The following is a 27939-nucleotide window of genomic DNA, read 5'->3' as shown; positions in this document are numbered from 1 at the left end:
ACTAATTTTAATTTGTGTTCAAAAGTACTTGTCCTGAAGAGCACTTTGATCTGGAGATTAATAGCAGATATCAATGATTGACTCAGTTTCAACTGCTTGATCTACATATACCCAAGACTGCTTCAGCTCCATCCTGCAGGCCAATATACTCTATCCAAGTCTTCCTGAACAAAGCTACAACCCCCTCTTTATTCTTTCAAGATCCTTAATAATTTAACTGAAATCAGGGCCCATTATTTACACAGGATACACCAAATACACATTTTTAGTTTGAATGTACCCCACAAAATATAGAATTAGACCCTCTAACTAATAATTATTCCATCAGATCGTGCTTAAAAAGGTGAGAATTCCATATACTCACTGTGCAATAAAAAGTCACACCATAAATAGCAGTAATGTTTTATTATTGTAATAAAAGAGGTATAATATTTTATTATTGTATTAGTCTATTTGCATTTTGCTCCCTTTGTGTTACATTGTTATTCATGAATTATTAGAGAAGCTTGAACATCAAAAATGATTTATATCCAACATTGTGTTACCGGACTTTAGACCACATTATTGCCAATGATCAAATTTTAAAGTAGACAAATATTATAATAGGATGATGGCAGTTGTTCTTTGTAAAATTCTAACTGGCATTTTCTCCTTTTAAAATTGAAAGAAGCTCTCCACTCTTTTCCAATTCCTGCAAAAAAAAAATTGTATGTTTATTGCGTTGCCTCAGAGTGCACATCAATGACATCCATCAGCGACACTTGAAATATTACAATGATGCACCAGGCAAATGGCATTCACATGGAAATCTTTCCAAGCTCCACTCTCTGAATTTACCTTCTACAGCAAGTTGCCTAGTTCAGTTGCACCCATAGAAATACTAATAGGAAAGCACTTTGCATTATGTGCATCCTTCGGCACCAATTATTAGGATCCTGGAGTGCTAAACATATGAACAAAAGTTTGAAAATCATCTCCATTATACTGTTATTAATTCCAACCCCAAGGATACAATATTAATGTTTGATGAAAAATATCTTGAAAAAGGTCTCACTAATTTTCTTCCATAAGGAATAAAACCTCAAACAATACAGCACAATTCTAATGTTTGTGCAGAAGCTTTGTGTTAACTGGAGTACATTAAATCAGAACAGTGAGACACATTTTATGTCATTTTGGCTCTTTGTCGTAAACTTTAATCTCCAAACAGCTACAACTTTTCTTTGGGTCAATGTCCCTTTACTGTTCTGCCCATTCGCTGGCCAGACAGGAATTTAACTTGCACAAATTTTAATTTTACTGCAAAAAAAAATTGAGAAATCAGTTCAAACCATTATAAAAATATTATGAAACATGTCCTTAAAGTGCCTATGGAATTCCACTCTGGAGCATTTGAGCCTTTGACGAGTGAGGCATGATATACTTCTGATTAAGTTATGTAGTTGGTATAGTCTTTGATTCTATTTCCATTAACTCTGGAGTCCCTTGTTGTGTTCTCTTTCCCACTACTCTTCCTTCTCATTTGCAATCTTCTTTGCTCATCACCCATCCTATCACTCTTTTGCTGATCTTTCCACTCACCAGCCGTCACAACCCAAAAGTCCCTTTGCAGTGTAATAGTTCAAACACTACAGCCTCACCTTATCCATACCCTTCAATGCTACAACAATAATTTTGATCCTTTCATTATTCAACACAAACGTTCTTCGCATCTTTTTTGCAGTCTCACCACAACTATGATGTCACACACTTAACGATTATGCTTTCAGTTCTCATCCCTCTCAACATTCTTGCTCTCATTATTTTCTTGGACTTCAAATTGGATTCCCACCTCCACTGCTAAGCAATTTTCAAGCACCATGGTATCCTATTGTGTGATGAGCATTTTTCTCCCTTAAACTTTACAAGGAGTTAAGAACTATTGAAGTTTAAACAAATATTAACTTACAAATTCTTCCATTTCTCTTTTTGTGTGTACTAATTTGACTAATGCCTTGTTGAACTTTCCTCTCATTCTAAGCTGCAGATATGGCAGCCTTCTTCCTCTTTCTGTTCATTAAATCCCCATAGGGAATGAGTTGAAACAACAGCTAGTTCCAGTTAGCTGATTCAAATGTACACTCTCTCAAGGACACAATAGGATGGAAATTAATACTTCAGATTAATTATATTTTACCTTACTGGGGGGAGGGGGTGCTGGGGAGGGGGGTGGTTTTCTCCCAGTAAGAACAAAAAAATCTTTTTTGTTAACAGATAAACTAAATCACAAAGGATCTGAAGAAAGAACAAGTCAAGATGATAAAACTCACTTATCGTAGAAATCAGTTAATATTTTTTCCTCAGTAGCAGGGGAGTGCTATACTGCCATAGGTATATATTAAACTGATGCCCCATCTGCCCTCTAAAGTTGATGTAACAGATCCCTTGACCAACATTTATCTCTCAACCAACATCACTAGATGAAACAGATGACCTGGTTATTTATTTCACTGCTATTTGTGGCACAGACTGTGCACAAAATGCCTGCCTAGTGTCTTCATTACACCAATTGGCTATAATGCACTTTGGAACATTTTGAGGTTGTGAAAGGTGCAAGTACTTCCTTTCTCACTTGGAAGGAAAAGGTTTATAGTGCTTTTCTCAGAAACAATAAAGCGAGAGATATTCTGGGCAGCTCCTGCCAGTTTATGTTTAACAATATATTAAGTTACCTTCACAATATCAAGTCCACCAATAAGTTCACCATTCACATATAGTTGTGGGTACGTTGGCCAGTTGGAAAATGTTTTTAATCCCTGCCTTACCTGTGGAAAAAACATGTATGGATGAATTGCTGAAAGGTTAAGCAAATAATTAAATAGCAGCCCAATACATAAGTGTGAAACAGTTTGCTTTATCATTCAGCAGTTGTAAGGTCAATCAATCAAATCTTTCTGACATGCAAAGGAGTTACCCTGGTGTTTCAACTACCAGCAGGATGTTTGGAGAAGTAATTTATAATAATGAAATTTTGCACCTTAGGGACAAACTTTGTCACAGAGTATTTTGCAGACTTGCAGTCTTAAGGATTATGTAAAAGAAACAAGCAGCTGTCTTGAGAATAGATAAAAAGTGGCAAATAACCTCTTCTCAGCATATTCCTCAATCCTCTCTCGATAAAAACATTTCTGTTATTTGCTTCAAAGTCCCTTTTTGAAGCCTATAATTCTACTGTGCCCTAAGGGTAGAGTGTGTAAGAACAGCTTCTTAATCTACTCGAGTTCATATAGCAGGCTCATTCTATTGATCATTTTACCAATAACCAGTTTAAAGTTTCCCATAGTGATGCTTTGTGACAATTAAATAATATTGGGCCTATTGAGCTAAAGTGAAGATAGCACATGAATAGATTAAGGTCCCAACCCTCCCACTTTTGGTAGCAGTCTACCAGAATGGGTGACTGGTCTCCTGTGCAATGCTGCTGGCAACTCCAGGAAAATGGCCCTTGCATGCACAGTTTGCTCAAGATCATTACCATGGCTGTCATGACATGCAGCCAATCCGCACTGTCTGAGCCCTGCTGGTCTCCTGCTATTTGGAACACATCGCCAGTTGTGAGGGTGACAGCATTAGGGCTAAGAAAAATCAGTTGGAAACTGAACAGAGTGCAACTGGTGAAGGTAGAGTGAATGAGAACAAAAAAACAAACTGGGGAGAGAAAGAGAAAAACACAAACTGGGGAGGGAGAGTCAGTTCATGTCAACCTATAATGTGTACTGTTGTAAAATGTAGTATTACTGAAGTCATACAGCTTTGATATTTCCTTTTGATGACTGGGCCTCACTTCCCTGATGCTAACTAAGCTTCAGCATAGGGGTGTGGAATTATGTATCGAATTAGGTTTAGTTTTAGTTTCAACTATTTTTAATAACTTATTGCTTATTGTAAAAGGTCATAAAATTGCACAAAAACTTTCACTAGAAGTTACTCATATTGATGATATCTGTGTTGAATCAGTCGAAACAGTACAGAAATATTTTTTATTTATACAATACTTATTCTAAAATAGTTGGTTTGGCTTTCATGCAGGGTCCTTCTTTTACATGCCACACACAAGTTCAGCACCCCATACAAAAAAACTTCTTCCTGTGTTACCTGAATGAGATTTTTAAATTCAATGACCTGTGATATATGAGGAGACAAGATCAACTGCAGTATTCAGGTCAAAAAAGGCTGGAGAGTGGGAATGATTAGACCAAGGTGGGGGAAAGCAGAGGGGCAGATCCAACACATCTAATCTTGCATTCTACCAAGACCTCTGACAGAGAGAAAATACTTACCAAGGAGCCTAAGCCATTCATATCTCATGGAGGGGAACCCCGAAATTCTATTAGCAAAGGAAATCATGCCCATGGCCCAAACCTTTTGGGGGAAAGGGGCACAGAATTTCAATTTATAGTGGCCACATCTAATCTTTCCCTCAAAAATGTAGCAGCTGGATCAGGGTTATATGTAACAAACACAATGATTGTGGGTGAAAGTGTTGAAAGTTTAAGCTGATTTATCAATAACTCAATTTGTTTTATAATTCTAGTAAAATTGAGAATGTGTTTTTGTAACACATTTAGATTTCAGGGTCATTTATAGCATGAAATTATTTGCTTTCTAGCACACATTGATGATGTGAAAATGATTATGACATTTCTTTGCTGACACCCAGTGGCTTTGCAGAAACACTGCAAGGTGGCTCTGGCCAAAACACAGTACATGTGAAGGGTTTTGCATCCAACGTTACTGTAACAGGCATTTAAGCACTGTAAATGCCAATTATGGCACCACCTAAAAGTATAATAGGTAATGCAAGTAAATGCTGACATTGTTAAACTGGAGATTCCCATTGACAAAGGCTGACAGAGAAGTTTCCAACTTATTGAGATGGAATGCTGCAATCCATTCAATGTTTGTAATGAGATTCAGCTTACAGATCACACATCATTTCATAATGATTTGGAATGTTAATAAATAGACAAACAGAGAATCTTAATGTACAATCTGGGTTATTACACACTATTGTGATGCAACTGTTACTTCAGATCACCAAATGGGACTATCTTCCACATGTCAGTGCTGGGGGTGGAACAGCTAAAACCGACATTTAGGTGAATAATACTTCAATCAGAGTGGTAAGTTTGATGCAGTTATGCACAGAACTGCAAAACAATACAAAAATCTCTAATACTTTTCACTTCATACACAATAACTTAGAATTGAAACAGAACTTACTTCTTCATCTTCCAATATGTCGAACGTTTCATACTCAACACTATATTAAGAAAGTAGAATGTTAAGTTCAAATTTAAACAAAACAAAAAAATTAAATTCATACAAAATGTTTTTAGTTCAAATATTGATACATACCCAGTTTCATTCAGCAATCCCACAATAGTACGACTGAATCCACATTTCGCCAACTAAGAACAAAATTATAAACAACATTTACAATGTGAATAAGGTTATGTTCTTCCTCTTGAAATGCTTTTTGGGCCCCCAAAGAAGCTGGTGGTAAGCCTTGCTATTGGTTCCCTTTAGATTGGAGGTTTTAGAGATGTAGGCAGCAAGGCAATGGCAGCCTAACAAGGTAAGTAGCAGTTTCCTCTGCCACCTGCACAACCCCGGGCATCATCCCATCAACAGGTATCCAGTCTGATCTTTGTTCAAGGCCTTCTGGCTACTGATGTACACCTCTCAGATGTAGACAACTGTAACTCTGTCACCTGTTCAGGTTTGGAACCCCAACTAAGATTGCATCGTCAGGCCCATGTAAATGGACAGAACCTGCAAATATGGGTGGCATTCAGGTCGTGCCAGGTAGAGCACACATCAAAGAATATTGGAGATAAAAAGTCTCCCTAAAAGGAAAAGTACAAATCAAGAATCACTGATTCAAGGTTATTTTTGATTACATCACGGCAACAACAACAGGACCGAGGAGTGTTTGACCCACTGGCTAGATTATACATGCATTTAAATTTTCTTCTGGCATGGTTTACACAGGTTCCATATATGACACCACCGGCATCCGTCAGTTGAGAGGATACACATATTTATACAAAATATTTATGAATGATACAAATCACTACTTGAATTTCTGCTGTTCATTAATAAAATAAAATGTACTTACCGCTCTGTTGCCTTTCATAAACAGGATGACTTTTGATTTATTAATCAGTGCTTTCAACCTACAAATACAAAGATGTTGAACACCAACTGTTGTTGCAGAACGTAGCTATGAAAGTTTTGTATCATATTCAAGGTTGAATATTTTAAGCTAAATAGGTTCACATTATCTGTGCTCATTGTATTCCTTGCTGTATAAGATACATCAAATCCACTGCAGTAACAAACATTATTTAAACTATAATAAAAAACAATAAATGCTGTAAAAATTATTTTACCTATGTTTATTATTTTACCTATGTTCCAGTCCCATTTCTGCTTGACAAGTTTTTTCTAGTTCTCCAGTCTCAGCTAGCTCCTAGAAGAGAGAGTTAGGGGATTAATATTGATGTCTAAAAAGTAAAAAACGCATCGTAGCTGTTAAGTTGTGGGGTGAAGCAGCTTGTAAGATACCATTTCAGCGTATTGCTTTATTAGTCAAAAGACAAGTTTAATTAGACACTACATTAATACAGTTAAGAAGCGTTTAATCATACCTATTTTAATACAAGCTGTAATTAAGCAGTTGACTGCGAATTCTGTCATGGGATACTTGACTTGGTTTAGATACTGTTTCCTGAATTGACATAGTCAGAGCTGCTTTTTCACTTTTTATAGTAATTTTATGGCCATATATGGTCATCCTTGTGACCTCTACAGTTTACTTATGGCATCACGCTTTAGCTCGTGAATTTCAGGGCATTAAGCTGAATTTCAGTGAGTATCTTGCAACCCTTAGGGTCATTGGGCAGATTGCTGAACAAGTACACCATCATGGCTTCATTCTTGTCATATCCTGTCCATTGTCTAAAACCATGATCATCTTCTCAGGCAATAATCAACTACCTTTCAATACACACATCTCTGTCAAATTACCCTCCTGAACAGCTAGTAATCTATTTAAGAAATTATAGTTATGCTACCTGTATGGTTTGCTCGAGATATTGTTCTGAGCTAAGGACTTCAGAAATGCTGTGCAGAAGTACAAACTTCATTCTTTGGCGAATTATCCCTTACCCTATTGCTATATTTTATCCTACCCAAAATTCTTAGATCAGCTGTTCCCTTGGTTTCAGTAACAAGCTGCAAAGCATTTATATTTTCTCCAACACCACCCAAATACTACAGTACCAACCTTTACAATATCAAGCCCTCCCAGCAGTTCTCCATTCGCGTACAGTTGAGGATATGTAGGCCAGTTAGAGTAAACTTTTAATCCCTGACGCACATCTTCATCAGAAAGAATATCAAAGGTGCAAAAACGAATATCATGATCATTGAGAATTTCCACAATCTTTCTGCTGAAGCCTGCCAAATAAAACAAGATATAACAGATAAGGATAGATGCAAGCATGAGAAAACTTTTCAGGCCCATTTTTAGCAGCAGTATCATTTTCATGTTTTATCATGCATAAAGTCAGTTGACCTGAAGTTAATTGGGGTCATGACCCCAGTGGCTGTACTGGGGTCGCATCCACCATGGCTGACTCAGCAACATTAATGTGGGATCAAGGTGGCCACCTAATTAGAATGAGCTCAGCTCTTGCATTTCACATATAAAGGGAGTCAGTAATATACTTTTTTAAAAAAAATAGATCTTATTTGGAGGTCCAAGACACTTCCACTTGGGCCCTTCAGGAGGTGAATAAGCCTTATGCTATGTTACCCTCTACACATAAACAAGTCTCCTTGTGATCGAGGATGTGAAGACTTTTGGTTTAGGGAATCCTTACATCACACGAGGCACTCAAAACTATGAAGAAAGGTTATGATCTGGCATTCCTGGGTCCTGGTCTATTTTGGGGCCTTGACTTGTACTCCCAATGGAGTTATGGAAAGAGGAAACTATGCTGGGAGGCTTGTATGTTTTCAGGGTACATGTTATTTTTTAAAAAATCATTAAGTACCACATAATTAAAATAATTAGGACAAGGAAAATAAAAAACTTTAAATACTAAGTTGGCTCAAAAAAGGAGAAAAGATCTCAAGGATAATTTTGAGGATTAACCATTTCTTTCTTGCTTTGACATTTTTTCATACATTAATTTAACAGTGATATTAACCAACTAAAAATAAACTGGCTAACATTGTCACAGCAATAGTGGACAGGGGACTGTTACATGAACGTATTTATTGTTTGTCCACTTCTGGCCCCCTGTAACTTCTAACTTCCACTGCTCTTTTGACTATGTCAAAACGTTCTTATTCTGGAAGTAATTAGCATTACACATCGCAAACAGTAAACAAAAATAAGGGACACTGCAACATGATTTGCAGGAGCAGGCACTTGTTTTCTTTTTCACTCTGTTTGATTATTGCCAGTCCTGGCGGATTTTGATCCCTCTAATATGAATTTAACAAGCTGTCTCCCTGGTCACGACATGGTAGCAGAGGTACCTTGCTGAGGCCTCAATTCATCAGAATTGACTTGCCAGTCAATGAGCACCCTTTTCTTCTGTAGCATAACTTGTTGTGATCATTTGAAATCTGGCATTCTTGCATTGCCCTGATGAATGCAAGCCGAAAAGCTTTGGCATCACATCTCTCTTTTCAACAATATTCAAGCTCTGTACTACCATACGACTGAATGATAAAGGACTTCACTGGGTGCTGTGCGCACACACATGCACACAGGCTCGTGATACTGTACTACATAGTGAAAAACTTAAATATAGGAATGTGTCAAAATTTAATGGAGGGAAATTTACTTCAACTCTCCACAAGTTCAGGAACAGGTATGCTCGAACTGCATTTGAACAATGTATTGACATGAAAACACTGGCAGATATTAGCTCGTTTTCTTTCATGGGACGTGGGCATCACTGGCAAGGCCAGCATTTGTCGCCCATCCCTAACCGTCCTTGAGAAGATGGCGGGAAGCTGCCTTCTTGAACCGCTGCAGTCCATCTGATGTGGGTACTCCCACAGTGCTGTTAGGGAATTCCAGGATTTTGATTCAGTAACAATGAAAGAACAGTGATATAGTTCCAAGTCAGGATAGTGTGTGGCATGGAGGGAAACTTGCAGGTGATAGTGTTCTCATGCATCTGCTGCCCTTGTCCTTCTAGCTGGTAGAGGTTGTGGGTTCGGAAGATGCTGTCAAAGGAACCTTAGTGAATTGCTGTAGTGCATATTTTATACAGCACACACTGCTGCCACTGTACGTCAGTGGTGGAGTGAGTGAATGTTAACGGTGGTGAAAGGAGTACCAATCAAGCAGAATACTGTGTCTTGGATGGTGACAAGCTTCTTGAGTGTTGTTGCAGCCACACTTATCCAGGCAAGTGGAGAGTATGCCATCACACTCCTGACTAGTGCCTTCTAGATGGCTGACAGGCTTTGGTGAGTCAGGTGTTTACTCGCCTCAGAATTCCCAGTCTCTGACTGCTCTTGTAGCTACAAGTATTTGTATGGCTGGTCATGTTCAGTTTCTGGTCAATGGTAACCCCCAGGATGTTGACAGTGGGAGATCAGTGATGGTAACGCCACTGAATGTCTCTCATTGTAAACGGTCATTACCTGGCACTTGTGTGACGTGAATGCTACTTGCCACTTATCAGCCAAGCCCAAATGTTGTCCGGGTCTTGATGCAGATGGAATGCTTCAGTATCTGAGGAGTCGCGAATGTTGCTGAATATTGTGCAACCATCAGCAAACATCCCCACTTCTGACCTTATGATTGGGGGCGGGGCAAGGGGGGGGTGGTAGGTCATTGATGAAACAGCTGAAGATGGTTGGGCCTAGGATACTACCCTGAGGAACTCCTGCAGCAGCTTCCTGGGGTTGAGATGATTGGCCTCCAACAACCATCTTTGTTTCTGCTAGGTATGACTTCATCCAGTGGAGAGCTTCTCCCTGCCCGCCCCAGATTCCTACGGACTTCAATTTCAAAGAAAATAAACCTTCATATAAAATAATAGCAAAGCACATTCCTCAACACTTCTTTAAGGAAAATGGGTATTTTTAAAAGTAGAACTTTATTATCTAGATATATATGTATTTCTTTCAGAACACATACATGTATGGCCTTCTTCTGTGCTGTAACCTTTCAATGGCTCTTAGAATAACTAAACTATGACTCTAAGAAGCCATGAGTTTCTCTTAAAGTCAATCTCATTATTTCCGACAGATGCAAGTCACGTCCTGCAACCAATAAGCAAGTCTAACAACCTCCATTCTCACTTTCCAACTAATCTGATTAACACAACAGCCATTAAAAGAAACTGATTTTATGCGAATTATTAACAAGCTAGCACAAGGGTTGAAATGCTGCACACATAAAAAATGCTGAAAATTTACATGCATATCACATAGGAAAGGGAATTTGTTTGGATCATGTTTCAGAGAATGAAGACATTTGCCATTGTAAATAGCTAAAATATATTTTTCCTACAGGAGTTTACATTCTATATGCAAACACAAAAAAAAAATCACAGACTATTGGTTGTAATGGACTTTAATTTATCTCACTTTTTTTCCTAAGACTATCAACTTTGAGCCAGACTTAAAAACTTGTGCATATTCAATTTGGTTGAGAATTGTTTTACTACCGACTTTTTGGTAGAAAAAGGGAAAGACTTAGCCTCATTATTTTTTTTAAGCAAAATTGGAATAAATATACACTATTTAATTGACAAATTAAATTAGAAATATGGAGTTAAAATATGGTCAGCATTATGTTTATCCAAACAAAGAAAAATTTCAGACTTTCAGAACAATAAACTCTGAACAGCCAATGGTAACTTGAAACAAAAAAAATCATTTCATTAGACCATGCACAAAATTAAATAAGGTACTCTAGATTAGCAAACAGACATAGCCAGTGTTAATAGGCAAAGAAAATTTCAGTAGAATGCTTTACATTTAATGTTTAGTATCAGCTGTGGCTTAGTTAGTAGCACTCTTGCCTTTGAGTCAGAAAGTTGTGGGCTCAAGTCCTACTCCAGGGCTTGAACACAAAAGTCATGGCTGACACTGGTGTAGTATTGATGGGAATACTGCAACGTCAGAGGTTTTGTCTTTCAGATGAGACGTTAAACCATGGACCCATTTTCACTCTAAGTGCAGGTATTTTGAAGAACAGCAGGGGAGTTATTCCTGTTTTCTTAGCCAATATTTATCCCTCAATCAACATTACAAAAACAGATTGTCTGATCATTAACACATTACCACCTGTGGTAATGTGCACATATTGGTTGCCGTGTTTCCGACATACAACAGTGACTACACTTCAACTAAACTTCATTGGCTGTAAAACACTTTAAGACATCTGGTGGCCATGCAAAGTATTATATAAATGCAAGTGTTTCTTTATATATACGATAATGAATTGCCATTTCATATGATAAAAATGGAATGGTAGCATTCTACTTCTGAATATAAACAATGATTGCTTTCTACTCTCTAATTGTACTTTAGAAGCATTATGTTAATCAATACTAGCTACATGAAATCAAACTGATTGTGATTTTACAGATGTGTAAAGTATTATTATTATTAGGTTTTATTTTAAGTAGGGCTTAACAATTTTACATGTAGTATATCCAATATGTAGGAAGTCAGTTTTTAATCATTTTATTATGAATAAAACGGTATTCCTGGCATTTGAAAGAGGTTGTAAAAATTTATGAAACCCCTCAGCTACATTTTAAAAATAGAATGGCCCTTACCACATCGAGGTTCTTGAGGAGTTCCCTTCATAAATAACATACAAGGTGCAGAATTTAGAAGTTTTCTCAATTGGTCATTCAGGTCTTGTTTGGCAGTCTCACCGTGCTGCTGAACTTTTTTAGTTAAATCAGGAGCATGGGCACCATCTACTCGGTCAATCTTCTGACAGTTCTGAAGCAAACATATGCATTTTAATGAAATCAAAGCCACAAATGGAGTAAGGCAAAATCAGTGAAACTGAAACATGAACAATTAGAATTATACTTCAAGCAAGAGAAACTACTTCAAACATAATTAGCACAGCTGTGGCAGCTAACTTGGTCACGGGTATATCAAATACTTTGGTGATTTTAAATGGCTTACAAATGCAATACAATATGGAAATTGAGAATAGTAATAAAAATGTAAGCATCATAATCTAGTTCTAGTTGCTATTAAAATTCAGCACCAGAACAAAAAAAGATAGAAATTTACAGACGATCCATCAATGCCTAAGAGAAAATAAAATTAAGGCATCAGTTGTGGACTCATCATCAGGCCTGAGCATTTTTATCTCAACTACACATTCTCTATTTAATTTTCTAAAGACTTAAAAAGCTAGTAGTGTCAGAGCTCCAAATTAAATCAGTACTTTAAGCAACAAATACAGGGCTTCTGGCATGTGAAGGGCATGAGGAATCACAAATGCTCAATTGTACCATGAGCGAATGGGACTGGTTCAATGGCCAGGCAGGCTTTCTCAATTCCCCAGAGTGTGTGTCTAGGAAATTGATCATGGAAAACAAGGAAATGGCAGAGGCGTTGAACAGGTATTTTGAGTGAGTCTTCACTGTAGAAGACTTAGAAAATGTTCCAAAGATATGTGGAAATCAAGAGGTGATAGGGAAGGAGGAACTTAAAATAATCACCATCACCAGGGAAAAAGTGCTCGGAAAACTATTAGACCTAAAGACTGACAAATCCCTAGGTCCAGATGGCATGCATCCTAGGGTCTTAAAAGAAGTGCTTGCAGAGATAGTAGAATAATTGGCTAAATTTCCCAAAATTCCAGAAGGATCCCAGCAGATTGAAAAAAATAGTAAATGTAACAGCTTTATTCAAGAAAGGAGGGATACAGAAAGCAGGAAACTATCTGCTTAGTTGCCTAACAGCTAGAATCCATTCAATCCCCATTATTAAGGAGGTTATAGCAGGATATTTAGAAAATCATAATTGGATCAGGCAGAGCTAACATGGTTTTGTGAAAGGGAAATCGTGTTTAACTAATTTATTAGAGTCCTTTGAGGACTTAACAAGCAAGGTGCATAAAGGGGAATCTGTGGATGTGGTGTACTTGGATTTCCAAAAGGCATTTGATGAGGTACCACATCAAAGGTTACTACACAAGATAAAAGAGCACATAATGTAAGGGGTAACACACTAGCATGTATAGAGGATTGGTCAGCTAAAAGGAAGCAGGGAGAAGGGATAAATGGATCTTATTCCAATTGGCAAGCTGTAACAAGTGGAGTGCCACAGGGATCAGTTGAGGCTGGGTCCTCAACTATTTATAATCTATACCAATGGCTTGAATAAAGGGACCGAACATATGGTAGCTAAATTTGCCGAAGGTACAAGATAGGTAGAAAAATAAGTTGTCAAGGGGAGGTAAAACGTCTACAAAGAGATATAGATAGGGTAAGTGAGCGGGCAAAACTTTGTGGATTGGAGTATAATGTGGGAGGATGTGAACGTGTCCACTTTGGCAAGAAGAATAGCAAAGCAGTATGCTATTCAAATGGAGGGAGATTGCTGAATGTCAATCAACATATAAATCATACTGTAATTTTTTTTAAAAAATTGCCAACTTTTCTAAATCCTACAATATGAAGAAATCCTTGTACTAGCAAAAGGTGCAAGCTAATCAACTCGCAACCTTTTCATTTCTGGAATAAATTTCCTATTTCAAAAACATATAAAACAAAATACGGTCACATCAGTAAATCCAGCAGATTTTTAAAATTAATGTAATAATTTTTTTTTTAAAATTAAGATAAATATTTCTCAACTCATCACATCCTTACAAAAACTACTTGTCAATTGTAATCTGTAACAATTTAAAGTTAGCATACAAATATTTCTGCACTGTAAGGGGTTAAGTCATAAAACTGGATTTCAAGAAAAATTTCCAAAGACAGATCTCTCAATAAATTATTTAAACAGGCACTTCGAGCCTTGTCAAGGTTGTCACTGTAAAATTCAGACAGCTCAGAATCTGGTCTCTATGGCAACCTAAAAATAGAAGCAATCCAACTAGCATTTTGCTTCTTCAAAAGGGTCTGATATTTTAGATTCCATGCCACAATAAAATCTTACCTTAAAAAACAAGAAAGTAGGCACTGAACTAATCTCGTATTTTTCAGATACTTCTGGAACAGATTCGGCTTCAAGCTATAAAAATTCCATAACAAAAGTTAATCTCAAATTTGAACTTAAACAACTAATGTTCTTTATATATCAATGACAATATTATATCTGCAAAAGTTAAACATTTTTGCAGACAAAACAAATTACAATATATAAAAAAAACTTCAAACTGATGCAACTCCTAGAATCGCCAAGATTTAGAGTTTAGACAAATTTCATGATGATGGAACAGGCTAGAAGGTTTCACTTTCCTACACATTTCACAAAGTGCCTTCAGGCCACTAATGAAAATCTGACTGAAAAACATGTTCAAATCTGTTAATTGTCACTCAGGTACAAACGCTTGAAGACTTATAAATTCTTGACTACTAGATGTGGCAAGACTTGTTTTCTGCCTTTAGCAATATATTTTGTTCTCCTGACAAATCCAAAGGGGCTATAAACTATAATGGAAATTTGTAGCATAGTAATGAAGGTACACAGTAAATTTTAGTTTAGCCAGAGTGAACATTTTAAAGATGAATTGCCAGATGAATTATAAATGTTTGGTTGCTTCTCTTCTCTGCCAGAAATATTAGCAAGGTAATGTGTTACATGAAACTGCAATTCTTTCAACAACCAAATACCTATTTTTAGTAATATTTCTGTACCGGCTAAACTTTATTGTTAGACAGCTGAATCATTCTGAAAACAGTGAGTTGTAAACAAAATTGCACAAAATTGATCTGGCATTATGATGCATTTTGTAAACAGTTAAGAGTTTGTGGAGGATGGAGGATAAGAGACTGGCCAGGACATTGTTAAAGTTTCAAAACATTACTTTTAGATGCACTTGTCTGCTTGCAAATAAATAAACTTCCCAGTTTATTTGCACATTTAAACACTATTTTTGTGCCTTGGTCCAATCAAGTAATCAATATTTACATATTTCATAATATTAAAAATTAGTAACAAAGTCATTAAAAATTATTTGTTTGTTACTCACCTCTTTTCAAAAAAATGCAGCTGTAAAGGCTTAGATTACATTTGATGACAGACAATATTAGCCTGACTAATTATGCATGCATCAAGTTTTGATATTATCTAATTAAGGTGCTACTTATGTAATATTATATTTTACAAGGGAATAAAACTCAAATAAAGAACAGAAATATTTAAAGAACTCTGCCTTTTCCTAATCTCTTGCGCATGTGAAATATAGATATAAAAAATTGTAGCTGGAACATTAAATGTAAGATCCACAGATTGGTCTATATCAAGTTTCACAGAAGCATAGATTATAATTGATTGTTCAACCATGTGCCTGTGCTCTCTGTTCAACTATCTGTTCTAATCAAATTTCCCTGTTTTCTTTCTGTGTCCTTTTACATGTTCCGGTTTCAAATTTTTATCTAATTCCCTTTTAAATTTTAGAAGTGTCGCCCTCAGTAGTCATTTGTAGTTATACATATCATACTCTGCCCTAAGGCCCAACAGAGCAAGACATTTCACTGCAAGAAAAAGACTCTCATGATCAAGGGGTTGATTTTCTTTTTGTTCTTGGGGTATGGGTGACACAGACAAGACAACATTTACTGCTCATCCCTAAAGGCATTAAAAGTCAATCACAAGGTGAATCTGGTGTCATGTGTAGCCCAGGCTAGATAGTAGTGGCAGATTCTCTTCACCAAAGGATGTCGGTGAACCAGTTAGGATTCTGCAACAATCTGATGCCAGCCTACAAACTGACAGATTTTTTAAAAAATTAATTTCACAACTGCTGCAGTTCTTACTACACAAGACACAGCTAAATTCAGCATGCATACAGCAAATCCTTATCTGTTGCAAAGCCAAATAGTTTGTCCAGATCCTGAGGGGCACATTTGCCTAGGGAAGTTTTCCTACACCACCAAGGAGGGAAAGAAAGCATAAAGTGATGAAGCATGCTCAGCACTCCATCACAACTTCATCAGTGTTACATGGATAAGGTAAGGTCAGACAAGCAGATCCAAGGCAGCAAAACAGATGGAACCACTAAGGTTCTAGTTAGGTATATGGGAGAAATTTGGAAAGGAGGATTTGAATGTGACCATTTGATATCGTAGGATAAAGTCCTCTGCTATTAGCACTGCAAATTTTTCTACATTCCCAACAAATCCCAGTCATAATTTTCTTCCCATTATTCTATGGTTTACTGTGCACTCTAAACATGGCACCGCCCATTATTTATCAATTGAATCCACACAGACTCTATCACCATCCATACAAACTATCCCTTCTATGATTGTGATCAGAGCCTTAATTACCAAGGCAAGCACTCTTCCCTTTTCTCTTGCTCTATCTCCTGAAAATTTACAGAAATATAAATTCCCATTTTTGCTGGCCGACGGCTCACAATCCCCGTAACATGCTCGCCCATGGTTTAGCATGGAGCCGACTCGCTCCACGCCAGCCCACCCTGCAGCCATATTACATTGCAGGTGGAATATGTTGGTGCAATGTGGGACTTCCGCCCCTCACTTCCCTTTTAAAAACATTCTTTTCAAAAAATGGCTTACTCATGCCAACCATATAATGGCATGGGCAGTGCATTATCAGGGTCAACGAGCCCAATTGACCCTCGATTATTTAATTAAACATGGTGGGCAGGCTGCCGATTTATTTTTTTAAAAGTTATGTGCATTTGCATATAAATATTCCAACTCTAAACCATTCACACAGCTATTATCTTTCACAAAGGCTCTAATTAACTTTAGTTCTATCTACCCTATATTATTAAGCTTAGTTCTGACTCCCCACTCATTTAAGTTTATTACTTCAGAATGCTTTGTGTTTTCAAAGAATTATTCTTAACCATTTTCCTATATCATTTAAGTATCTCCATTCAACTCCTTTGAGTTTATTACAGTAAAATACCCCCATTCACAGGGGTTACGTTCCCACGATATCTCACAAACGGTGAAATCGTGAAGGGGGAACATGTTTTTGAATGGGATTCAGTTAGATCTGTTCAAGCCATGCGAGGGCAGTACTGACACTCTAGCAAAAATGTGATGCAGTACCTGTATAGGACAGACAGGGGAGCCTCTGAGCATAGTGTCATTGCTCTTGGCAAGAGATTACCAAAGCATGCAACGTGCATGGGTTCCTTGAATTCTTTCTAAAGGGCTAGTTAAGAATTATAAGGATCGGAAAACTAGGAGGCAGGCTTAAAAAACACATAGGCATAGATTTAGGTTAGATGCTAGTGAAGATTTAAAATTGAATAGAGCCGTTATTGTAGCTCTGGACGCTCTGTCTTGGCTGCCTTCTCCCCGGGAAAAGGAGAGAGAAGAAACCACGGATAAGCGAGCATTGTAGACAGCATCACCCATAGCGTGAGCAAAGTAAAAAGTGTGGGTAAGTGAATTCACGGAGTCACAAATGGTGAGACTTTACTGTATGTTAATGTACAACCATAGCTGTCTATTCTTGATGCTGGAACATAGGAGACAGTTCAAATAGGGTTCATTTTTCTGGACAATCACTTACTGTTCCAAAACTGGTCCCAATGTCCCATAAATATCAAACCCTACAAAACACTCTTCTAATCCTGTGCCCAGCTGCCAAATCTTTTGCTGACTGACAGATCAAACTCCTTGCATGCATCATTCTCAATCCTATCAATGTCACTCTTTTTAAAATGTGCTACAAATAGTGGTTACTCATTCAACCTTCTCTAAGATCATTGATGTCCATCATCCTTGTACTAGGGAGGAAACATACCAATCCTGATTCCCTTTAGTACATTTCAGAAAAGAGCAGGGGAAAAAGAGAGACTACAGAGAAGATTTACAGGAATCTTGCTAGGACTGGAGAATTTTAGCTATGATGTAAGATTGGATAGGCTGGGGTTGTGACAGGCATTATGGGGAGATTTAATTAAGACGTATACAATTATGAGAGACCTAGATAAAGTGGAGAGGAAGGACCTATTTCTTTTAGCAGAGAGGTCAATAATCAGGGGACATAGATTTAAAGTAATTGGCAGATAGGTTAGAGAGGAGTTAAGGAGAATTATTTTCACCCAGAGGATGACAAGGAATTGGTGGTGTTGTAAGTAGTGAGGAGGAAAGACTTAGATTACAGGACGATACAGATGGGCTGGTAAGATGGGCAGATAAGATGGACAGAGCAGTGGAAAATGGAATTTAATCCTGAGAAGTGCGAGGTGATGCATTTTGGGAGGACTAACACAGCAAGGGAATACACAATGAATGGTATGACCCTAGGAAGTACAGAGGATCAGAGGGACCTTGGTGTACATTTCCATATATCCCTGAAGGCAGTCGCACAGGTAGATAAGGTAGTTAAGAAGGCATATGGGATACTTGCCTTTATTAGCCGAGGCATAGAATAAAAGAATAGGAAGGTTAAGTTGGAGCTGTATAAAAAGTTAGGCCACAGCTGGAGTACTGTGAGCAGTTCTGGTCGCCACACTATCTAAAGGATGTGATTACACTGGAGAAGGTGCAGAGGAGATTCACCAGGATGTTGCCTGGGCTGGAGCGTTTCAGCTATGAAGGGAGAATGGATAGGCTAGGGTTGTTTTCCTTGGAGTAGAGAAGGCTGAGGGAGGACCTGATAGAGGTATACAAAATTATGAGGGGCAGAGATAGGGTAGATAGGAAGAAACTTTTCTCCTTAGCAAAGGTGTCAAAAACCAGGGTGCATAGATTTAAGGTAAGGGACAGGAGGTTTAGAGAGGATTTGAGGAAAAATTCTTTCACCCAAAGGGTGGTTGAAGTCTGGAACACACTGCCTGTGGGGGCGGTAGAGGCAGGAACCCTCATAACATTTAAGAAGTATTTAGATGAGCATTTGAAATGCCATAGCACATAGGGCTATGGGCCAAGTGCTGAAAAATGGGATTAGAATAGATAGGTGCTTGATGGACAGCATGGACATGATGGGCTGAAGGGCCTGTTTCTGTGCTGTATAATTCTATGACAGAGATCTTGAACTCAGTGCCTGAAAGTGGTAGAAGCAGAAACGTTCATCACATTAAAAAAAAACTTGCAAATGCATATGAAGTGCCTACAAAGTTTGGCATCAAGAGCTTAAAATTATGATTAGACCAAATAGCTGTTTCTCAGCCAACACAAACATGGTGGGCCAAATGGCCTCTATGCCATAAATTTCTATGATTCCGTAAGCCTATAATAAGAGTTCTAAATGCTTCTTTGTTTAAGCATTTGTAAGTTGTTTTATGAGCATTCCATCAAAACTATAAAGATGAATGTTTTATACCAAAAATTTCCATTTTCCCCAGGAGAACTCCACAGTGGAAACAGATAAATTTTATTTTTCCACCTTCTAATCCCTTTGTTAGTCACTCATCATGTGCATCACTTATTGATAGTTACATTGCAAACAATTCAACAGATTAATTAGGAAGATTACCTTTACAAATGTAACATGTGGATATTCTTTGGACAGTTCAGTCATCACGTCATTCATTTGTAAACACTGTGGAGCCCATGTTGCCCAAAAATGTACCACAACCAGTGACCTAAAGAGGGAAAGTTTTTTTTTAATAAACTTTAATGTCCAGACATTAGGTGGTCAGATCTTGGAACTCATTTGTCAATATTTTGAAACTCACAACTACACCACATAAATGTATGCAGAGTTTCAAGTCTAATCTTAATCAATAAAGCAAGCTTTCTAACAACTCTATACAAAACAACAATCCTGGACATTTTATTTAACCTTTACTGACAAGCTACATTGCCATAGATTTATCTTCGTCATTTTGACTTCTTGAAATCCAATGTTACATTAAACCTCAACATAACCAGCAATAATTATGTAATATACGATCAGGATTAATGACCAAGGTGTATCTGTCAATGGTTGTATCTTCAGGGTTACCCTCCGGACTACAGAATTTTTACATTGCATTCCCAACCATTCATTATTCTGTGCTAGTTGATCTTCCATGTCATTGCACATGGGTAGCCAAAACCACAGGAACAGAAGTGGGCCATTTAGTGCCCTGAGTCAGTTCCACCATTTATTTAGATCATGGTTGACCTTTACATTAGCTGCGTTTGTTCACAATGGGATATGGAACCAATCTCAGCTTTTGTTGGGGCTGGGGGCGGGGGGGTGTGGGAGAAGAGGAGGAGGAATTCCAGATTTCCATTACTCTGAGTGCAGAAGTGCTTCCTGACAACATTAGAGCTAGCCATTCAGACAAGATAAGGTTAGACTCCCTTGTTCTGGGCTCCCCCACCAGAGAATAAGATTTCTCCCTATCTACTCTATCATATCCTTTAATATTTTAGACACCTCAACTATATCACACATTAATCTTCTATACTGAAGGGAATACAAGTCTAGACTATGCAACCTGGCCTCTTAATGTAACTCTTTTAACCCTATTAACATTCTGGTGTATCTGCATTACACAGGGTGTAGTTAGCTAATATATCCTTCCTGAGGTGCAATGCCCATAGTTGAATGTATTACTCCGCTTTTACAATTTTATACAGCTGCAGCACTCCTCCTTATTGCAGTCCACTTGGTATGAAGATTAATATATTAGCCTTTTAAATTAGTTTTTATACACACCCTAGATTTTAGTGATTTATCTGCAGTATTCATGTCAAGTTGTACAAGACAATGGATAATTGGACCCCAGGATGGAAGAGGATGAGGGAAGGGGTATCAGGAGGGGGGAAAAAGTGGAACAGAGAAGGAAACAAACAACTTCTGCTAGAGAAAATAGCCATAAGGTCAAGTTGTTAATGTCAATATTAAAATCAGAAAACCTGAAAATGCCACATAGAAAAAGCATTGAGCATCATTCAAACACTGTAGGAGATGAAAGACAGAATGTTCAGAGTGGTAGCAGGACAGAGCTGAATTGACAAGCAACAGAGCTCAGGGATCACATTTCAATCAGTGGTGGTCAGCAAAGCAGTCACATAATCAGCATTCGGCTCCCCAATGTACAGTAGAACAAAGTGAGCAGTAAATACAGTATACTAACTAAAATGCAGGAAGTACAAGTAAATTGTTCTCATCTGCAGGGTTGTTTGGAAATCTGGACAGTGGTGTGTGAGGTGGTGATTGAACAGGTGTTGTAACTGTCAGAGGAAGGTGAGAACACGGTAGCCCAGGTCTTTGGGTCTCTGGATGCTTGGAGATTGGACGTACCCCGGAGGATGTGCTACGGGACTCCTCAGATGTCCCAACACAAGGACTCTGCATGAATTGCTCAGGAAGTTTCAACTTCCAATAGGCAATTCACCTGCTCCCCAGGACCCTCTGAAAAAGTCTGCGAGTTAGAGCTGGAGACTTCAGAGGGTTCCAATTCAGTTACCAGGGATAATTACCCAGGAAATGTTTGGACAGGGAAAAACCTAGTCTAATTCCTGGGTAACTATGCAACTCACCACCAACAACCCCACCCCCCAACCCCCGATTCCCTACCAACCCACCCCTGACCTGACCCTCTGACTCCACCCTGACAAGAACATGGTGGCCCAGATCTTCGGGTCTCCATATGTTTGGAGAACGGACATACCCTGGAGGATGTGCTACGTGACTCTTCCCAATGCAAGGACTCCACAGGAATTGCCCTGGAAGTTTCAACTTTCAACGACCAATTTCCCTGCTCCTGGGAGTCTCTGAAAAAGTCTCCAACTCTTGAGTTAGAGTCAGAGACTTCAGAGGGTTCCAACTAAAGTTACCTGGATAGTTAACCAGGAAATGTTAGACAGGAAAAAATCATGTCAAACTCCTGGGTAACTATATAACTCGCCATCCACCACCTCCCCCACCCCGCCCCCAACCCTTTGATTCACTTTCAACCCTCTGACTCAAGCCTCACCACCTTGCTACCCTACCTACTTACCTCACACACTCATTCATTAACACGTGTTCCAAACTTTTTCAATGTATTAGTGAATGAAGGCTTACCAGAATACAGCAGCTAGTAATGTGACTTAGCTTCCCCTGGTGATCCTGCACTACGAAGAAGGACTCAAAGGATAGGTACATTCCGCATTTCTGAAGAGGCCTGCTTTGGAAATCCGGGCAGAAATGCAGAGTTTCATCTTAGTGCAAAAGAAAAGCAGAGTAGCAATCTGAAAGCAATTGCTAATCCTTGGAAGTATGATAAAATAGTGAAACAAGGTATCACAGAGGGAGTAGCTTTTTGAAAAGCTGAGAGGCAAATGGGAGATGTGCTGAGTGATGGGATTATACTGGAGGTGACAGAAATGGTGGTAGATGATATGTCTAATGCAGAGAGGTTGGTGGGGTGGAACATGAGGACAAGGGGACCTTATCATTGTTTGGTGTAAGGGGTGAGGATAGGGTTGCCAACTCTGATTGGATATTTTCCTGGAGGTTTCATCAAATGATCTCCTGCCTCCAATGACCCTGCCCAGTTTTTCCTCACCATTTGCAATATTTTTATAACTAATAAAGAAAAGTTTTCAAGGATACTGAAAAAAAACGCTTTGAAGGTCAGTATGATCTTCCTCCCTGCTTGCTCTTAGCCATGTCCAGGAGGTTAATTTTTAATTCTGGAGACTCCAGGACAATCCTGGAGGGCTGGCAACACGAGGTGAGGACAGGAGCAAGGGAAATCTGACTCAATAAATAGTCCTGGCTACCAGAGTAGACGTGTGTCCTTAGCTCAGGAAAGACGGCTCTCAATTGTGTTCGATAAACCTCAAAATTCTTTGAGAAGTTAACAGACATGGTTGCTTGGAAAATGCAGTGGATATAATGTACATGGTCTTTAGGTACGCCTAGGTGCCACGCTGCTAGTTTTTTTTTTAAACTTCATTTACAGGATGTGGGCTTCATTGGTTAGGTCAGCATTTATTGCCCATCCCTAGTTGCCCTTGAGAAGGTGGTGTTGTGCTGCCTTCTTGAACATGTAGTCCATGTGGTCTATGTACACACACACAGTGCTGTTAGGAAGGAGTTCCAGGGTTCTGACCCAGCAACAGTAAAGTCAGGATGGTGAGTGACTTGGAGGGGAACTTCCAAGTGGTGGTGTTCCAACCTATCTGCTGCCCTTATCCTTTTAGATGGTAGTGGTCGTGGTTTGGAAGGTGCTGTCGAAGGAGCCTTGGTGAATTCCTGCAGTGCACCCTGTAGATGGTACACACTGCTGCCACTGTGCGTCGGCGGTGGAGGGAGTGAATGTTTGTGGATGTGGTGCCAATCAAGCGGACTGCTTTGTCCTGAACGGCGTCAAGCTTCTCGAGTGTTGTGGGAGCTGCACTCATCCAGGCGAGTGGGGAGTATTCCATCACACTCCTGACTTGTGCCTTGTAGATGGTGAACAGGCTTTGGGAAGTCAGGAGGTGAGTTACTCGCCGCAAGATTCCTAGCCTCTGACTAGTGAAGATTAAGGGGTATCAAATTGGGAGAGGATAGCAAACAGAATTAAAAATTGATTTTATTTCCTTCCTTCTAACCAGAGTTGAAAGTGAGTGTGCACAAGATTAAGTTCTGAGGTCGCTTCTGTTCACTGTGTATGTTAGTAATTTGGTTAAAGACCCAAAGGGCGTGGTGTTGAAACTTGCATATGAGACCAAATAAGAGGTAGAGTATAACTGTAGTTTAGTTCAGCAATCTTTCCACCAAAAAACAGAATCCCACTGTCATGACTAAATACTGTGTGTTTGTAAACATTTGCCAAGAGAAGTTGGAAGAACTAGACTCTTAAAGCAATTAATTCAGTCTGCATATAACAAAAAGCTCCTTACCAGAATCTGTTAGTTTCAATGCATCATTTTACTTTGTAAAATAATCTCAATAGTAGTTGCAGTTGGTGCACTGGTCCAGTGATGTTTGTTTCTCATCGTTTAGGGTGACAGGAGAACTTAATGGTCACCGACGATGATCAATGTGCCATAATTTGAGTGTTAATAAATATACTTGGGTTACTTAGGATAAAGACACCTGTTTTGGTCATAGGACACTTAGTCTGCTTGTATATAATGTTAATCTATTTAAATAAAGGATGCAGGGGCAAATGTTAGAATGTAACTTTCAACAGATTAGACCAAAATAGCACCTTCAATGTAGAAGGATGTCTCCAGGGCATAAGGACAAAAATGGGCACTGAGTGGAAGTAGTATTAGGAGGAATGAGCAAAAGTTTAGGTCCTCCTAAAACTTTTTAAGGAGGGTCTGAAAGAAGAGGGAGTTTAGAGAGGGAATTGCAGAGTGTGGAACCCAGATATTTGAAAGTACAGCCACCAATAATGGGGCAAAGGGACGAGGGGGATGCACAAAAGACCAGAGGGAAGGAGAGATTTTGGTGGATTGTAGGGTTGTTATAGAAATGGGGAAAGACAAGACTGCAAAGAAATTTAAATTTACGGATGAAATTTTTAAACTGAGGTATTGGAGAGATGAGGAGCTAGTGTCAGCAAGGACTTGCGTGAGCAGGACTTGGTTCAGAATTGTATACAGGTAAGACTTCTGGATGAGCTAGATTTTAGAGGGTAGGATGGGAGACTGACAAGAACATTGAAACAGTTAAGCCTAGAAGTGACAAAGGCATGGATGAAGTTTCAGCAGCAGGTGGGCTGAGGTGAGATGTTAGAGGTAGGTCTTTGCAATGGAGAGGATATGGAGTCAGCAGGTCAGCTCAAGAGGAAATAGGATGCTAAGGTTGTAAATAAATCTGGTTCAGCCTGAGAGTGTGACCAGGGGATAGAATTGCTGACACGGGTACAGTCTATGACAGGGGCCGAAAGTAACAGCTTGAGTCTTCTCAATGTTTAACTGGAGGAAATCGCAACTGATCCACTTTCTATTTGGTGAAAGTACTTCAACATTTCTCTTTCATTTCAAAACAAGAGCTAAGAAAAAGCGACCTTCACCTTCAGCCTTCCAACAATCTTTCTCACTTCATTTTATCAATATTGTAGTCAGTATTCCTCAGAACTGTCTACTAGTCTCTCCAAAAGTGGAAATGTACCATCCAACGTGCTCTCCTCCTCTCTTCCCATCTTCATTTTGTGATTATCCAGAATATAGACAAAGGCAAATTATTTCTAGTTGCATTATATCCCTCGATTTTCACCCGACAACTATATCAGTTTCTGGACTCATCAGTATGTTTTAAAGTACTATACTGTGCTAGCCAAAGAGTAAGAAAGTTTCCAGTTGGTCATTTAATAGCTGCTTATAGCCTGTATTTGATATTGTAAATAAAACTATTTTTGAACAGTACTGGAGAGCTGAGCACATTATTTTTACAGGATGTGGAGGTCACTGACTCGGCCAGCATTTGTTGCCCCTAGAGAAGGTGGGAACTACCTTCTTGAACTGAAGTCCATTTGTATGGGTACACCAATAGTGCTCCTCGGAAGTTCCAGGATTTTGACCCAGCGACAGCGAAGGAACGATGATATAGTTCCAAGTCAGGATGGTGCGTGGCTTAGATAGGAACTTGCAGGTGGTGGTGTTTCCATGCATCTGCTGCCCTAATTGTTCGAGGTTGCGGGTTTGGAAGATGATCTCGAAGCAGCCTTGGTGAGTTGCTGCCGTGCATCTTGTAGATGGTACACACTGCTGCCACTGTGTCAGCGGTGGAGGGAGTACCAATCAAGTGGACTGCTTTGTCCTGGATGGTGTCGAGCTTCGAGTGTTGTTGGAGCTGCACTCATCCAGGCAAGTGGTGAGTATTCTGTACTAACTATAAGATTAAACATCTGAATACTTTATTCTTGCTTTGTTTGCAAGAGGCAGAATATGAGTGAAAGACTCTCTAAAGTATGCTGCTGATTGAAATTGTGTAAAGCCTAAAGCCAGATGAGACAAGAAAAAAAATCATCGCAGGAGACCACAATTTTAGCAAATTACCTACAATTTGGGTAATTAATCTCAGTAATTTTGTCATGCCAAATCTCGTTCTTTCCAGGGCCTTAAGATTTGTGACATGTCTGCCTCCGTTAATCTTTACTCCCCTATATTTTGCAGGCTTTTAAATCTAAGCTTAGTAGCATCTAATTACATTTCATGCTTCCCCACATCCTTTCCCACTTGGGATCGGAGATGACATCGGGACGACTGCGGAGGATACGAAGTGAATGGCCGAGCAGTCTCCTCGTTGCACTGTCTGCCCAATACTCCTTTCAACCTTCTAATGACTCCAAATAATGCCCATACAAACAATGCACCCGACTGAACCGCTTAAACGCGTTCGGGTGGAGGTGCAGGGGGAAGACGAGAGCCATTATTAATGGTTGGAAGTTACTGCCAGTTTCTCTGCGACCCACTTCTTATCAAAAACATGAAACCATCGTTAATTATTCCGATGGGGCCCCTTCAATGAAGCTCTTTTCAATCCCCCCACATACCCCGCTCCGCAGGCAACAGCAGCAACGTGCTGAGGTCGGCGGAACTTGCTTGCTGTAGCTGAGTTTCACCTCGCCCACTCCCACCACTGCCATCAAAGTGCTGCTGCTGCCTGGTTTCCTACTAACCTCCCCCCCCCCCCCCCCCCCGGCTTCTGTTGATAAACTCGGCACCAAGGAAGCCCCTGGGCCTCGCTCCGCGGTGTGAATCAGTGCCCGCACGGCGGCCCTTTCCCCCGGCTCTATCATCCCGACTGACGCTGCCAACACTTTCCGTCAATGGGGGCACCCTCTTCCCGGCCTACCTCTTGGCTCTATCCAGCACCTCCTGGAATTGACTCGCACTCTCAGCCGCCACCACCACCGCCGCCGCCATTATCACTAGACCGCACTAGTGGCGCTTCGAGTGATCACGGCGATTGTGGATTGATTGACGCTGCCTAGCTCCTCCCCCCCCCCCTTCCCCTGCTCTGAACACGTCCGCGTCCCCTCGCCCCTTCCCCCACTTCCCCTGCTCCGAACACGTCCGCGTCCCCTCGCTGCATCGCCAAGACCTCCTCGAGTTTACAGACAACTTTTTCAACGTTTCTTTCTCTTCTATCTCGGCAGTGCGCTGTCAAACATTGCCCTTTGCCTGTGTGTTTTTAAGGAGTATTGTGCATTTTAGTTGCTATCCTGCATCATCAGAGGAGGCATTTTATCCCTTTGTAATATACAATAAAATCAGCCTTATTTAATCACCACAACTGAATAAATCCCATTTCTATTTTTATCACTGGGTAAAGGAAGAGGGAGCACTAGTGGTGAAATAAGCTGGCTGACCCAAGTGTTTCTAGCAATGGTGTATCTTTATTTTGAATTTCCAGCATTTGCAGTTTTTTTGTTTTCTTTCTATATATAATAAATTTAACTATAACAGATAATTGCTATTAAGTCAGATATTTATGGGCAGTGCGTCCAAAGCAAGGTTTTCTTCCATACTGCTAATGAATCTATGCTCACTGGAGATAGGATGATATGGTCTATTTGCTTCTTTTGTCTCCATTTTGATTCTCTAGCTATTTTGTTTAACGTTCCCATTTTTAGCTTGATCTTGTTTTTTTCTTTTGATGTGTCTTATTTCCAATGATACTGTGAAGAATGCTTATCACCTTTCCTCAGAATGTTCCAAGGTGCTTTTCGGCTAACAAAGTACTTTGAAGTGTAATCACTGTTGTAATGTAGGAAATGTGGCAAGTGATTTGTGCAAAGAAAGCTCTCACAAAAAGCAATGTGATAATGACTAATTAACCTGTTCTTGTGATGTTAAT

The 27939-nt window shown here is 39.3% G+C and overlaps 1 protein-coding gene across 2 annotated transcripts; it reads right to left on the bottom strand.

Annotated features, from left to right (window-relative positions):
* Positions 1–390: 390 nt before the first annotated feature.
* glrx3 (glutaredoxin 3) lies at positions 391–27064 on the bottom strand. Of its 2 annotated transcripts, XM_078564898.1 has the most exons (11): positions 26935–27064; positions 19693–19801; positions 14221–14295; positions 11865–12036; positions 7331–7503; positions 6453–6514; positions 6161–6218; positions 5398–5450; positions 5263–5302; positions 2712–2804; positions 391–691 (listed from the first exon to the last, which is right to left on the bottom strand). In XM_078564898.1, exons 1-11 carry the CDS (start codon positions 27003–27005, stop codon positions 635–637), a joined length of 963 nt encoding a protein of 320 aa, XP_078421024.1. In that variant the 5' UTR covers positions 27006–27064; the 3' UTR covers positions 391–634. The 2 variants fall into 2 exon arrangements, with proteins under 2 accessions (XP_078421024.1, XP_078421025.1); XM_078564899.1 differs by lacking the exon at positions 14221–14295.
* Between the last annotated feature and the right edge of the window lie 875 nt (positions 27065–27939).

The sequence above is a fragment of the Cetorhinus maximus genome, chromosome 20, assembly GCF_964194155.1.
Source record: "Cetorhinus maximus chromosome 20, sCetMax3.hap1.1, whole genome shotgun sequence".
Classification (NCBI taxonomy): domain Eukaryota; kingdom Metazoa; phylum Chordata; class Chondrichthyes; order Lamniformes; family Cetorhinidae; genus Cetorhinus; species Cetorhinus maximus.
Note: the sequence above shows the minus strand (reverse complement) of the source record. Positions and strands in the feature narration are given on the sequence as shown.